The 16967-nt window shown below is 32.8% G+C and overlaps 1 protein-coding gene across 28 annotated transcripts in view; it reads right to left on the bottom strand.

Annotated features, from left to right (window-relative positions):
* LOC105224032 (rab11 family-interacting protein 3) overlaps nucleotides 1–16967 on the bottom strand; it is a 163410-nt gene that overhangs the window by 7303 nt on the left and 139140 nt on the right. For 18 of the 28 annotated variants that reach the window (XM_049457193.1, XM_049457204.1, XM_049457192.1 and 15 more), the window contains one exon: nucleotides 1035–1169. In XM_049457193.1, the coding sequence (XP_049313150.1) occupies nucleotides 1035–1169 (135 nt within the window). Of the gene's footprint in view, nucleotides 1–1034; nucleotides 1170–2047; nucleotides 2186–12332; nucleotides 12492–15667; nucleotides 16791–16967 lie in introns of those variants that run through there. The other 10 variants (XM_049457190.1, XM_049457187.1, XM_049457185.1 and 7 more) reach the window with 4 other exon arrangements.

The raw sequence follows: 16967 nt of genomic DNA, 5'->3' as shown, positions 1-16967 counted from the left end.
TCTTTTCGTCCTTGAGTAGAAAGCAGGAGATCTACTTAAGACTTTTAGCAAAGTTCATCTTGCCGCAGGGATTCTGTCCTATGAAAGTTTTATTGAGGACCATGAGGTGGAAATATCCGGGCACTATCTCCTCTTATTTCAACCTTTGAGAGACTGAATCAGTCGCGAACCAGAAGACATAGCCAATACTATCATAAGCCGTCTCAAGAAATTTTTGATAAGCTCTAAGAGTTTCGACGATTTGTAAAGGTCTTATGATCTATGATATGAGAGTTTTTAGGTACCTCAACGTACCGGTGTTGTAAGCTGATCGGAGATCCCTTTTAGGATCAACTTCTTCACCTAATCTGACTCTAGGTCTATATATAGATGGATATTGTCAACAAAGGAACCAAGGAATACAGAGACTTACAAGATTTAGACTATCTCAGAGGAACTGATATGTTTTTGTAAGACATTTTAGGTTAGAAGAAAGTTCGGAGAATCGTAATTACTTGTTGAAATTTTTAGGTTTTGTCTCGGTATAATTTTTACCACGATGAACCAAGAGATCGATTTGGCTTTCAAATGTTGTAAAAGTGTAGTTTGGATTCAATGACGATGGCATTTAAAATGTCATGACAAGATTTTATACAGATATTTAGGATACTGACTATTAGATATTCACTTACTTTTTAACCCTGAACTATTTTCAAAACCAAGACGTCCGTAGACTATGGCTGTAACTACTCTATTTCACTAACTTTCATGAAAGATTATAACTAAATCTTAATGTTCCTAGGATCAATAAGCAATTCGAGAAAACTTGTCATGGTATGTGTTTCAAGCTTTTAATGAAGATGTGCGATAAGTGTCGATCTAAGAGAAAACATTTTGTTCCAGAAAGTAGCAGCAAGTAACAGGTTCATTCAAGGGTATAATTTTCGTTTTTGACAACCTTTCTTCATGTTCAAACGTTACTACAGCTATCATTTATAATAAAAAGAGTTTCTTCCTCAGATTTGCTCGAGAAAATATTATATATCTCCACTCACCTCCCGATATTGCTCCTCGAGCATATGATAGCGTGTTTGCAGCACAGCATATTCGGTCTTTGTGCGCGTCGTGCGATCCTCAGCGATATTCTGTGTGTCAGCCAAGTCGGTGACTTGACGTTGCAGCAGTTCCAACTGTAAAGAGAAAGAGCGGAAGAGCGTATTTTGAGTACGTGTAACAACAAGTAAAGGTTGATAGTGAAAAAGACATTAGCAGCCGGCTGATAAGCGGCGAGCGGTATAAAAACAAAGTAAATAAACAAATAAATAAAATATTTTTATTTTTTTTTTAATAGTTTGTAAATATTGTACATATGTACATATATCGGCACCAATAATGCAAAACAACGTATCATTAAGAAAAAATAATGAAAATCGCTAACAGATATAATATGATATAATATATATGTATGGGTAACCGGCTGATAAGCGGCGAGCAGTACAAGGACAAAGTAAATAAACAAATAATAATATTTTAATTTTTTTATTAACAATTTCAAAATATAGTATAGTATATCGTCACCTAAAATGCAAAACAACGTAACATCAAAAAAATCGCTATCAGTTGCAATAACCAATACATAACCATTTTATAACCAATATATAACCATTTTATAACCAATATATAACCATTTTATAACCAATATATAACTATTTTATAACCAATATATAACCATTTTATAACCAATATATAACCATTTTATAACCAATATATAACTATTTTATAACCGAAACTCAAATTATGTTTCAATGTGAGTGGTTTCTATTAAAACATTTTTCTTCGCCTGTAAAAATTAAAGTTTATGTTATGTTATTTTGCATTTAAGGTGACGATATGTACATATAGTATGTGAGCTTTGTGTGCTTATTGCCATGCAATTAATGTCGGTTTGGCGCGCCGCACAGGGTAAATGTCACACACAAAAATATTATACGTAACTAATTTTATTAATTTTAATAATTTTTTTTTAATTTTTTTTTGTTTTGTATTTTCAATTAGCGCTAATACTAACACAACTGCTTTTTAGTACACGCAAATCGCCGAGAAGATCATCAATGAGCAACACATCCGCCATTGGTGTTTTCAAATGCATTTGTTCAATATTTTTTTGCGCTGCAGTTTTGGTGTTTCGAAGACAATTTTTTATATTTTTTTGTTGTGTTTATTGTGCAATTAACATACAAGTATATATTTGTAGATTTTTTCTTATCAAATTTTCATTTACAATTTATGAATCACCAAAAAATAATCATTCATACTTGCGTTACGACGCAAATTTCTTTTGTTTCTACACATTTCTGGAAATAAATATTTTTTAATAATTTTTTTTTAATGTAATTTTTTTATTTTTTTTTAATATATTTTTTTAATAGTTCTTTTTTAATATTTTTTTTTCTAATATTTTTTTTAATAATATTTCGTAATATATATATTTTTTAATAATTTTCAATTCATATTTATTCATATACACACGTCTTATGCGCTGACACACTCAACAACAACTGAGCTTCGCTCCTCGCTAACTGAAGTCAGTGTAAAACAGTTGCTTCTCAACTGTAGTCATAAGCAAGGAGTGGGTATAGACAGAAGAGTAAGAAGGTAGTGACACTTGACTATGGAATGGCGGTGTTGTTGTTGTCTTTGCTGAAGATCTTACACGCCCGCATTAGCGCTAATAGCAGTTGCATTTAACGCCTAGAGTTCAGTGTTCAACGTGCAAGTGTTGGCGTTGCCACAAAACCCATATTTGTCTATAAACAGCTAGCAGCTAATTTTTACTACGCTGCTGCATGCCATTTAAAATATGCAAAATTCTTGAGCAAGTTGAATTCACATACTGTTCATAAATGGTATTTATCGTATTCAGTTTCTTGTTGTTGTACTTTTTGACATTTTGTACATATTTCAAAGTTAACCCCTTGCCATGTGTGGCGTCGTCAGTCATTCATTATCTTCAGCCCGCTTTGTTAAGTACATGTGCATTCTGTGTTGTTATATTTACATATAAACGGACTAACTTCATACCGGCTTCAACAGTTGGACACTCGTTGCCGGCCGGCCAGCAGACTTGAGATTTTATGTGTACTTTGCGCGCCCCGCTTGTTTACATTCGATTCGCGCTGCACACATGAAGCCGACAAGTCAACAAGCCGACAAGCAACATGTCTTATCTAATTTGTCTGTTTGTAATTGTAAAGTCGGCGCTCACACGCCGGCAAAATGTGTGATAAGACAGTGTACTGTACATATAGAAAATGAAACAAGAGTTTATGAAACTCTTGGCATAATACATATTTAAAAGTCATTATCGATTTATCAACACTCCACTTGTTTAGTTTAAACTTTGCTCTTTTTAAAAAAAAAATCTCATCAGAAATAAACAATATAGTTCTATACTATAATTATCTCTAAGGTTCATCAACATCGCATAACTTCGTGCTCCCCTTTTTGTAATTGATTATACCTGTTTATAGTAGTTATACCAATTGTTTATTCGATTCGCCAACCTATGTACGCGATTTAACTAATCTAAGTCAGCTGCTATAAGCCGTGATTAGAAACTTCTATGAGTAAAGAAATTATAAAGAAAAAAGCACCGATTGCCAAAAACATGAAGGTTCTTTGTAGTGGCTTTTGTATAAGAACGGATGAGTAACTCCAATGAAATCATCATTTCTTTAGAATAAACTCAGATTCAAGGACAAATATTAATTGGCAAATATTTGCAATGAATCATAATCAACGACAGAGCTGTTCCCCCCACAGATCGGTTAACGTAACCGGATTTTTATTCGGCCAAGAACTGTCAAGATGATCAAAATTATTTAGAAAATATTTACAGTCGCTACAACAACAACCACAGAGCTAACAATCAAGCACCAATATCAAACTATTCTGGAGATACCCACCTTTCGGTAGGTTTGGTTAGGTTAGATGGCTAGTCCAGAGGTCGCACTTGGACTACTAGCTGCAGCGCTATATCTGACAGCATGCCAGCAAGGCGCCTGTAGTCAATATAAATTTGCGTGTCATTTCTATTCCCTTCAGTTCGATGGGATACCTGAAGGTGTGAGCTCTGAAGTGTTTAAACTTTGATTTCACAAATGCGCGACACTCAAACAGAAAATGTTGAGATGTTTCCACTTCGTCTCCACCTTTCATACAGCTTTTATAGCTGGCGTCCGGTAAGATTCCCTACCTTATAGCACAGACGCCGATAGGACAATAGGATGTTAGAACCCCCACAACTAGCGAAGGGATAAATTTTTGGGAACAGGGAGCTTACTAGATATCTTACGATAGATCTTGAGCAAAAAGGATCTTTCGACAGCACAGGAATCGATAGTAGCCCAGCGTAGGCCAAGTTTCCGCGAAATTTCAACCTCGTCTTCTTCCATACAGCATCTCAGCTGGCGTCTGGTAAGAATCTCACCCTTCAGCATGGATCCCGATAAGGCAATGGTCTGTTAGAAACCCCACAAGTAGGGAGAAGTCAGCCTTATTGAGGGCAGAGAGCTTACCGTATTTTTTACAATCGATCTTGGGTCGAAAGGATCTCGTCACAGAACATGAACCGAAAGTGGCGCAGCGCTGCATAAGTTCCCGCGAAGCCCAGTTATCTAGTACACGATGAGAGTTATCAATCTACTGATAGCGGGGTTGGGTTACCTTTTTCTTGCTATCTCATCAGCTTTACAGTTACCTGCGCTTTCACTGTGGCCTGGCACCGATAACTAAGGTAGGCAGCAAGAATATAGCACTCATGGAACATAAAAGAGTGTAAAGAACTGATTATTTTAAGACGAATTAAATCGAAAGTGTTTTCAGCAAAAAGACGAGGTCGAATTCTTTACAAAAAAAAACGCTAAAATCTTGGGTTGGGTTAGTTTAGGTGAAATGAGGTTGGGTTAAGTTGGATAAGGTTCTCATGAAGCCACGCATCATCCACTTGAACTGCTTGAGACGCTTGTCCGTTGTGGTGCCCAGAACTTCAAGGTATGAATCAAAAAGACGGTCGCATGTGAACAAAAGGCCCAGATAGCACGCTTAAAGAAGCCATAATTCGAAGAATTACATCTGCTGCTACCTTCATGACTGTCACTTCCGCTGTTCTGCTTGAAAGACACTACAGCGTCCTGGCAATCTGTACAAGAGTTGATTGAGAGCTAACGACAGAAAACTCCGCCTACAACCTACTCCTTGAGATTCGATTCATCTGTGAAAAAGCTCACTGCGCCTATGCACCAGCGAGTCCGGCCCAGCCACATATCTCTCGGTAGTATGTGCGCGCAGCAGATGCCGCTGTAAGTAACTTCCTAAGCGCAGTGGTTTAAGTTAACAGAAAGGAGTTCGAAGTGAGAGAGAGTTTTGAATGGCCACCTCTGAAGTTTGTCGAGTTATCAGCGATGCAGTTGAAATTAGAGAGGATTTCTGAATGACATTCTGAATAAAATATGTTTTCACTTATCGCAGTAGCGAACTAAGAGACTTTTTCTGTACAAAAATTATTAGTTTGTTCTATTGATAAGTCACAACTTGGTTTAGCTGATTCTTAGCACCTTGCTAATATTGGGTTTTACAAACAGACAGATATTTGTCAACAAATTTGAGTGAATTCATTATTATCTTCATGGCTTTGGTTACAAAAAATGTTTATATTTTTCCGAAAAAAAAAATATTGTATTATTTATTTTTATTTAAAACTGCTTTACTATATATTCATTGAACTTATTTTTCGCAAAAAGTTTGCCAAATATTTAACACGCACATATATATATGTATATATATATATAGTACATTTAAATAAATTGCACAATATTTATAAATATATTTTAAAACACACAGTTTAATTATATATTCGTATACATGTATGTATGTATGTGGACTCGTATTTAAACTATTTTCTGCGAATTTTCGAAAACACTTTATTCCGGCGCGCACATTTCCAACAACGCGGGAGACACACATTCGACTGATGCGGTCCGACGTCAATCGTTTGCACCGTTCTTTTACATGTGACGGACACGCAGCTTTACTATATACATACATACATACATACACATGTATATATAGAATATACATATGGATATGTAGATACGTATATATACATATTGTCTGTCCGTCCGCACATTAGAAAGCACCGCGTACTGACAGCTGAAAAACCAACTCAATACGGTTTTCGAGAACTACCAACTATCTCTCACAAACTGGCCTCACCACCGACCGTCTGCCTGGCTGTCTGGGCGCCCAAAGCGGGCCACGAGCGCCACAAGCGTTGGCGAAACATATGCGCTTGCTAATGCGCGTCAGTGTGTGTGTGTCTATTTAGAATGAAATGTGGCCTAAATGGTAGCTGCTGCCAAATATGTGGCTACTATAAACTATTCTCCTACATACTTCTTTTTGTTTTTGTATTGCACAAATATTTCTGTTGACTTTTGTTTTCACATTTTTCGTCTAAATATTTACATATCGCTAGACGGACAAGTTGAGGCAGCCTAACAGCATAAACACCAGCACATACATATGTATGTGGATCCACCGTCTCTTCAACACACACACATGCAAATATTAATAGCTGCACAAATATAGCAGTCGGTAGGGAAAATGTGTAATTAAATCCGGCGAACAACAAAACAATGCACTTGTGTAATGAAAAAAAGCTTCAATTACTCCCAAGCGTAATGTTGTTGTTGTTGAATTATTGTTGCGCGCAGCTACAATTTTTGGACAGCGACATATAACACACACATAGGCAGCTAGACGGAGTGACAAAACTGTCAACCAAAGTCACTTAATGCGCTTTCTTGGTGACCGCATAGCACTCTCTGTTATGCTTAAGTAAGTATATGCGTATTTCTCTACGATAACATAGAGTACCGTATAAATATGTTTACAAATAGTATGTGTGCAATAGTGAAACAAGTGCAGGCTAATGTGGAGTTGCCCAGCAGACAAAAGTATCGGGTTTGAGCATGTCAAAGAAAATATTCAGTGAAAAAGTATTAACATTATGTTATGCTATGTTATGTTATGTTAACCTATGTTATGTTATGTTATCCTGTGTTATGTTATAGGATAGGATGTTATGTTATGCTATGTTATGTTATCCTATGCTATGCTATGTTATGTTATGCTATGTTATGTTATGCTATGTTATGTTATGTTACGCTATGTTATTATATATTGCGTTGTGTTATGTCGTGTCGTATCGTATTACTCTATGTTATATTATCCTATGTTTCTATATTAGTCAATTATGTTAAATTATGATATGCTAAGTTGCTATGTTAAGTTACGTTATGCTATGTATGCAAATCATACTATGTTATGTTAAGTTATGCTAAGTTACGCTGTGTCATTTTATGTTGTGATATATGTATATGTCATGTTATGTTATGTTGCGTTATTTAAGGCCATGTTATTTTATGTAATTACCCTATGTTATGACATGTTATACTATGCTTTGGTATGTTATGTTAAGTTATGCTATCTTATGTTAACATTTGTACTTTTAATATGTACAATGCAAAAAAATATGATCCAACAGCTGATATTAGCGCTAACAAACATAGTTTTATCTAAAAAGAGGGGATTTTGGTAATTCGATACGAACTTTCGAAGTATGTAGGTTGTGACAATTTGATACTTTTGAATTATAAAGTCGAAAGAATAAATGCATGCCGCAAAGAAAATGTTCATTTGTAAAAGCTTTGTACAGTATATTAAACTTTAAGCTACACCAGCTTTACCCGCTGCCATGTAATGAGAAATATGAAAGCTTTTTCTTTTTAATACAAAAAAGTTGTGGGTGAAAGCTTTTTTGAAATAAAGGTTCAATGTAAAGAAAACTTTCAGCTACACAAGTATTAAAGCTTTTTATGAAATAGCAGTGTGCGTTTGAGAAGCTTTGAGCGTCGTCAGCATTATAAGTTTTTCCTTATGTAGAAAAAATTTTTGCCTGAAAACTTTTTAAAAGTTTTAGGCGAAAGTTCGAAAATCTCGTGGAGCTTTCTACTTTGTACATTTTCATTGCATATTTATTGCATTTATATTTCACTTTGTCACTTTAATATGAAAATTTGTAGCTTAAAAGCTTTTTATGAACTTTAGGTATGCATTTGAGTATCTGTACGGACTTCCAACTTCAAAAGCTTCCCTAAGTTTAAGTAATTTAATGAGAAAAATAAAAGCTTTTTTATTTAAATATTAAAAACGTGTTCTGCAGGAGCTTTTATAAGTAGCTTTAAAGTGTGCTCGACTTCAGAAACTTTCCTTAAAGCGAACAGTAAAAGCTTTTGTTTTAATATAAGTATATTTTGCGTGAAAGCATTTTGTGAGTTTAAGGCGACAGTTTAATTAACTTTAAGATCTTTCATCTTCTTAAGCTTTTCCTAATGTGAAAAATTTAATAAGAAAAGTGAAATCTTTGCATGTGAGTGTCTTCAAAAGCTTCCAAAATCAAAAGCTTTCAATGTTTTGATTTAGTGAGAACAGTAAAAGCTTTCTTCACTTTAATATAAAATTATTTTATTATTATATTATTTCGTGAAAGCTCTTTATCAGTTTTAGTTCAAAGTTTAATCATCTTTAAGATCTTTCATCTTCTCAACCGTGGAAAATTTGTTAAGAAAAGTGAAAGCTTTGTATGTGAGTGTCTTTAAGGACTTACAACTTCAAAAGCGTTTTTGTGTTGTGATTTAATGATAATAGTAAAAGCTTTATTTTATAAGAAATTGTTTTGCGTGAAAGCTTTTTTTGGGATTTCCGTTTGCATATCAGTGTTTTAAAGACTTTTAACGTCAGAAGCTTTCCTTAATGTGTTTTACTAATAACAGAGCAGGCTTCTCCGCTATAAAAGAGATTTTTTTCTTTCGAAAGCTTGTAGCTTTACACGACTTTTAAATATGTATTTGAATATTTTTAAGAATATAAAAGTTAAAGTCAATGACTTGATGCATATTTTGTTTACTAGAAATTATATTGCATTGTAATGCTATAGATAGTTGCCATAATAATTCTTAGTGCCTCATTTGGGTTTTAGTGAAAGATTTTTCGCTGGTTATTTACGATTTTAATGAAAGCTTTTAAATTCTTGTAAAACATGATATGTTAGTAACTTGAAAATCTCTTAAAAAAGTTCTCAAGATTGTTTTCCGATTTTGTTGAAAGCTCTTTTCATTTTTATATGAAAGCTCAATATTGAATAGCTTGAAAAGGAGAAGACACTATCTTACAAAATTTTATTTTCCCAAAATGTATTTAAGGAAAGAACTAATAATAAATAATATAAATATTTTTTAAATGGTGAAAGCTCAAAGCTTTTTCGCCCGCATTAAAAAAAATAGCAGTTTAAAAATAATATTATTGTAGCAATTTTGTAAAAAATGTGTTTAAACATTTCGATTTCAACATTTTTGAAAACAACAAATTTTCGAACAAGGATATTTCAGAGGAAATAGTGTGAAATTTATAAATAAAGTAAAATCGAAGAAAAATAAAAAGTGGCAGGCAAATATTTTCATTACATTTGCGCTAAAAATAGGTAATGCCTTCATTGTAGTCCGTCTCGGGAGCAAAATATGAGTGAACGAGTCCGAAGCAATTGACTAATGGATATTATGGGTACATTGTGTGTACATATGTCAGCAGTTGCCTTTGTTTATATGACGATATATGTATATAAATATATGGTGGTCTGTGAAAATTGTTTGTATTTAACACAAGTGAAATTATCGATTGATATTAACCCTTGCAAAACGAAAAGAAATAAATATATACCTATACACATACATAATGTATAATACACATATTTATATGATTTTTTACTAAATATTATTTTCTTACATATTTTACAATTATATACTTGAAATGTTCTTTATACTGCCAAGACGCATTTAGCATAATCTCGCGACGCATTTCCGCTGCCTAATCAAGTGGAAACTTTGTGACCAATTGGACTTGTAATACGAGGTATGTATATATACTATATATAAATATATTCACTATATAAAACATACATGCCACATGTTGCAACAGTGACATTGTACAACGCACGAATTTTATAACATACACATGTACATATATATTATTTCTCCTCTTCTTTCGCAGCGCACTTATCGCTTCGGAGAAAACGCGACGCAGCGCAGCGTAAATCTTAAAAAATGTAAGCCATAAAGTCATATTTAATTACATGCACAAAGGCATTGGCACTAATTAAGTGATAGCCCAGCGGGAAGCAGAAGCAGACCGACTGCGCAATGCAGTGAGCCGCACAGAGCGCCCGCACGATAAAGCTTTACATGCAGCTGATTAAAAGCGATTTTCAGCTTGAAATGGGTCGCTGGGGCATTTTTGTGTAATTTTTCATTTGTACAGCGATTTTTTTGTTTAGTAAATGACATTTAATTGAAACTGCCCGCAAATTGACAAATGGGTTAAATTAATGGCACTTTAGTCAATTGTATGACGATTTTGTGAATGCTGAAAGCTTTCAACGATTATTTTTGTACACAATATGTTGAAAGGTCTTAAAGAATTTTAGAAATGCAGTTTAAATACATATACTCGTATAATTAATTTCAAGAATACTTAACAATTTTTCGATTTTTTATAATATGAAATATCGATTATAAATAATACCAAATATCGATTATAAATATCTAAAACATAATTATTCTTAATCAATTAATTAATAGTATGAAATAATTTATAGATTATAATTTTAAAATTTATCGTTTGTACTAATAAAATTGTATCGATTATTATTAATTTATGGCATTAAAAAAATCATTAAAAATCCACAAGCATTGCAGTAGGGCTGAAAAATGTATCGATTATGTATAATATAAATTAATCGATTATAAACATGTAATTAAAAAATCATACTTAATAATTAGTCGGTAGTGTTAAATAGCTTATAGACTATATTTTTAAAGATTTATCGATTATATTATAATATTAAAATGTTATCGATTATTATTAATATTACTTTATCGTTTATCAACATATAATATTTTTAGCTAAGAGATAGAGTTTTTAGCTTAAAATAAAATTATATTGAGAATTCACAAGAACTGTAGTAAGACTGAAAAAGTTATCGATTATATTAATAAAAACGTATCGATAAAAAAACTTCATTTATCGATTATTTTAAGATTATTTATCGATTATTAATAAGCAAATTTTATCAATTAAATGACAAAATTATTAGCTTAAAAATTTGCATTAAAAATAGAAAAGAATATGAATTCTCTGTTGTTACCTACATAGATCGTATAAGAGCTAAGCTCTCACAAAATTTTGTAGCGATAGTGAAAATTTTTTGTTTTTGAATCTGAGTGTTTCAGTACTCACAATTTATATCAATTATCTAACATACAACGACTTCTTTTACTTATACGATTAGTTATTTCTTGGAAAATGTAAATTCGAGGTTTTGAAGTTAATGAAAGGTCTTTTATATGGGTTGCTTTTTGATTGTCAATAATTTAATTGTCTTTTCCATCATATGAAAAATTAAAAAATAGTCCTGAAAGAATACACCTTGTGCGTACTTGTACGGCAGAAAAAAATTCCTGAAATAGTTTTGAAGAATGCTGCCGAGTTGACAGTCCTTGGCCGGTTAGGAATCCGGGTCCGTTTGCATTACGTAAACCTGTCTATCGTGGTAACGATAAAATTATACATTTTCCTATTTATTTTTAATTATTAACTGGTTTTTTCACGCCTTTTTTTCTAAGGATTCACCTTCCAGCCGCTGTATATAAATAAGTTTGGAGCATGTTTTGCACTGATTCAATACAATTTTTTTGTTAACTGTGTGAATCGATTACCACTTCTCACCTGCTTTGTATTCTCATTTGATTTCCAAAAGTTACAGAAAGAATTTTTTGTGATTTTAGCCTCGAACTGCGTAGTTCTAATATCAAAGAAAATATTCAGTATCAATCCATATCGTTTTCAGTAATTATTTTTTTTCAGAACACGGTCGGTCAAGCAATGGTTCTGATGAACCGTTATACTTCACAATACTATATACATACGTGTAGTTTTGTATGTGAAATGTTGAAGCTTAATTATACCAGCATTTATTTGATTTATCTTTTCTTCAACTTTTTAATACATTTTGTACTCATTTTTCCACCAATTTTCAGATTTTCTATTAAATATAATTTTTTACCACATCCATACCTCTTCACTTTATTATCCCTCTATATTTAATAAATATTAAAAAAAAGTAATATATTTTACTTCACATACTTCTTGCTTCTGCTTTATTCATCTACTTTTATTACCTCACTTTCTTCATCCGCACTCAACATTTTAATCGATTTCCTATAATTTTAACCGTTTTTCGTCTTTACGCCTTGACTTGTGTTTCATTAATAATTTTGCCGCGTTTATTTGTGCTCGACTAAATACGCGAGCGGTCAAAGTGGTCAGTTTTATATTATTAAACGGTTGTGTGGCATGAAGAATAGGGTGGCGGCTAATAGTAAATGACAGTGGTTCATAAATATTGCTGTAATAATGTAAATACTTTCAGAGATGTTTGATAGATAGACATTTTTATAAGTTAACAAACATTTACGAGGGCTAGCTAATAAATATTGAAACTTAAAAGCAACTATTTATTAGGTGATATTCGGCATGGTGCATTGTCGACTTTACTGTCTTGAGGGAGACTATATGAAATAAAGTTGCTGAAATTCAAACTAACTACGCTTCAAGACTAAATTTTAATTTGATTGAATAAACTGGTATAACTACTGGAATAAAACTGGTATAATAAGGATTTTTAGTTATACTACTTCATTGAATTTATACTAGTTTAAATATTTTCTGAGGAAAATTTTAAGTTTATTTAATAAACTGATAAAACTTCTGGAGTTAAACTATTACAACCTAGTATAAACTGGTATAATTTACATTCTGATTATATCACCTAGTAAAGTTGCAGAAAACGATGCTAACTAGTCTTCTATAACAATTTTATTGAATAAACAGATACGACTTTGGGAATTAAATTTTTATAAACTGGTATAATAATAATTTTTGGTTATACCACTTCATTGCATTTAAACTAGTTTAAATATCTTCTGTAGAAAATTTCAATCTGTTTGAAAAAAACTGGTATAACTTTCCGAAACTGGTATAAACTGGTATAATATAGATATTTGTTTAAACCACTGCATTGTATTTATACTAGATTTAATATTTTCCGGTGCACATTTTTTATCTGGTATAAACTGGTATAATGTAAATTTTTGGTTTATACCACTTTATTAATTGCAATTATATTAGCATAAATATAGATGTTTGGTTACAGCAGCTTATTGTTATTTTACCAATTGTTTGTTCGATTCACCACTTTGCAAAGTCCGCTAAATCGAAGACAACTTGAATTTATCTTGGAAACTCTGAAACAATTATTAATGCAAGCTACCCTCGTATAGCAAGAAGCTCCCTTTATATTTTCTTATGGGTGTGCATGTATAAAGTAAAGAATATTAGAATTCCGAGAATGTCAGGCAATAAAAAATTAATAAAACTAAATTCAAGCGCTGACCTTGAACTTGAAAAAAGTAACAGTAAACTTAAAAATACCTTGTCGCTCCCCTTTGCATAAAGCCACTGCGTAACTTATGAACGTCATATATAAATATCGACACTAGCCGTTATATTACACACACATATACTCAACAATTCATAGGCAAATAGCTAGTCTCCGCCACAAAACGCCATAAAATTGCTGGTATTTGTCTAACAAATGAAATGGTTTGAATTATGAATGGTTTGCCGCGCCCGACCTTACGTAACCTATATAGCGTAAATAGTAACATACTAACATATATATGTATCATCTTCTCACCCATACAAATGCACCCACTAAATGCCACTGGGTCAGAATTAATTACACCTAACAACCAGCGAGCAAACAAGCAAAAATATTAGATAAATTCATGGAATTATTGGACGTAAGTAAATGACATTTTTAACCCATCATTACTGCACCATTAGCCATTTATTTTTTACTATAGAATTTTCAATTCTCTCTCTTCGAAAATTAACCTGAAGCAACAGAAATTCGCTCAGAAGAGCAGAAAATGTGGACACTATTATACAAAGTAAACCCTTTTAAAGCTGAGTTTTGTTTTTGTTACCATTGATGGGAATGTATAGTATAGTGGGTGGAGGTCATGAAGAAGTGCAGTGTATAAGTGTTTGTGGGTTGCCAATTAAATGTGTACATATCTTATGTATATGCATATGTATCTATGTATGTAAACCAATAATATGGATTTTAATTTCCATATGTGTGTATTTTGTTTCCTTTGTATTTGTTTTTGTATCTACTAACATAGCTCAACTATATTTTTCGATAATTGGTAAAAGTTTCTGCTATTAGATGGATCAATATTAATGTAGAGAGTCATCTATATGTATATGTATGAATGTATATAAAAAAAGAGAGAAATTTTGTATGTACTACTATAAGCAAAAAATGAGGAATGGGTTTGAGAATAGAATTTTAATTAAAAAGTCTTACCATTTTTTGCCCACGGTAGTACTTGCCTCATAAACTCCGAAACGGCTAGACCGATTTCAATGAAATTTTAAGACGACCATGACCCTATAAAGTTTGGTGGTGATCGAAATATCTTTTAATATTCTTAATTACCGATGCCCATAGCTATTCAGTTTTTAAATACATGTACGCTGAGCCTTGCTTACTTCTCCTTGCCCCGAGCAAACAATACTTTCACAAAGATCAAAGCAGTTGAATGATCTTATTAAGGATAACGATTTAGGGTTATGCACCTGGAATGTCCGGTCCCTTAACTTTAACGCTAAGGTGGACAAAGGAGGCATCTTTGGCACAACGGTCGAGAAATTTAGCCTCCATGATGTACTTCGCCGGGGCCTGAAATATGGTTATTTGTTGTTGTTTAGCAGAGATAGATTACAAGTTACACTACTTATAATTTAATTATATTAATTGTCCAACAAAGTAATTTTATTATAACTATGTAATTATCTTAATTATTAATTGACACAATTAAGACGGGATAAATTTATATAAAAATTATTAAAAATTTTCAACCAAACAGGAGTGAGCATAGACTTGTTAGTTTCAAACAAAAAAGTAAAACTCCTTAATTGACTCAATTAAGCGGCAGCCTAATTGATCAATTAGTAACCGTACTAATTTTTGTTGTTGTTTAGCAGAGATGGATAAAATTTACACTACTTATAAGCAATTAATTGTCCAATAAAGTAAGTTTATTATTATTATGTAATGTGCTTAATCATTAATTGACTCAATTAAGAGGGGATAAATTCATATAAGAAATTATTATCAATTTTTAAGCAACCAGTAGTGAGCTTAGACTTGATAGTTTCAAAAAAAAAAGTGGAAACCCTTAATTGACTCAATTAAGCGGCAGTCTGAAACACCTATTAGCCTTTGAAAGTTGAGCAAGCGCTTAGAATGAGCACTCAACTGCTTATATCGTAAAAAATATACATACATATATTATTAAAAATTATACTACATTTTGCTTCATTTAGAAATTAATTTTTTTTTTAACGTAAAACAAACTTAATCATCTTAATATTAAATGCTTACTTGTTCATTGAGATTATCGCACATTTCGGCGCTCAGCCCACTCATTTTGTTGTTGCAGCAATGATGCGATTGCAAATCAGCAACATCTACAGCACTACCGTTATTCACAACGCCCACAACCGCGCCACCGTTCACCAATGACGCCTTGTCTTCGAAATCACAAAGTAATTTATTTTTGAAATTCTTCAAATTTTCCAATTTAAAACCGTTTGTATTTGTATTATTCGTTTTGTTCGAATTAAACTTGCTCGTTAAAGTTTCCAAATTCACCAATTTACTATTATTATTGTTATTATTATTATTATTGTTGTTGACTTGTTGTTCACTCTCACAATTATCGTCACTCAATTTATTCTCAATGAACACCAACGAATTGGGGCCCGATGGCACAATATCCTCAAAATCCGCCGGATTCAAGCTCAGAAATTGCTCCTGATCTATCAGTATCGGTTGCTTGCCAAAATTATATTGATATTGATTACAGCCCAGCGTATAAGCGTTGCTGTTGAGCGTCGCCTGCGTGGACGTGGTGTCGAAGTTGAGATTCAAATCTTCTAAGCTCTCCGTTGAACCGCTATGGCTGGCTTTATGCTTGTCACTACCGAAGCGTATGTTGTTGCTGTTGCTATTGTTGTTGTTGAGTGTTATTGTGCTGCTGGTGGTGCTGTTGCTGTTGCTGCTGCTGTTGTAGCTGCTGTTCGTGACATTCGCGGCGGGTCCGACAAATTCGAATTGGCCAGCCCACATGTCATAGGCTAAGTCGATGCTGTCGGGCTGGCTGGCCGGTTGGCTACTCATTATGAGGCAACGCAGTTGTTATTGTACAATTTTTATTATTATTAATTTAGCTGCTAGTTGTGTTGTTGCGTCACGTAGTGTAGGCGTGTGGCGTGTTGCAGTTTTTATTAAGCGTCGTCGTTGTTTTGAGTATTTCAAGTGGTAGGCGTGGCACTTTTTTGCTGGTTTGAGTTGAATTGGTTTGATAACTAAACGTTTTCTATTTTTCTACTAACTTTTAAGGCACATTTCACTGCTTGCTGTTGTTGCTTATAGCATTATTTATTATTATTGTTTAAGGATAATTATTTGTTAACGCTTAGGCATCGCTGCAAAGATTCCAGCACTGTTTTGAAATTTTTTATTCAAAAATTACAGTTACACAATGCCAAATGTGTGTTTAAGTAATTATAATTTTTTTGAAAAAGTGAAGTTCAATTTAAAATAAGTATTTGCATATATAGTACATACATACATACATACATACATACATACACACAAATATATTGCTTTTAATTATCAC

Source organism: Bactrocera dorsalis, chromosome 5 (genome assembly GCF_023373825.1).
Source record: "Bactrocera dorsalis isolate Fly_Bdor chromosome 5, ASM2337382v1, whole genome shotgun sequence".
Lineage (NCBI taxonomy): Eukaryota > Metazoa > Arthropoda > Insecta > Diptera > Tephritidae > Bactrocera > Bactrocera dorsalis.
Note: the sequence above shows the minus strand (reverse complement) of the source record. Positions and strands in the feature narration are given on the sequence as shown.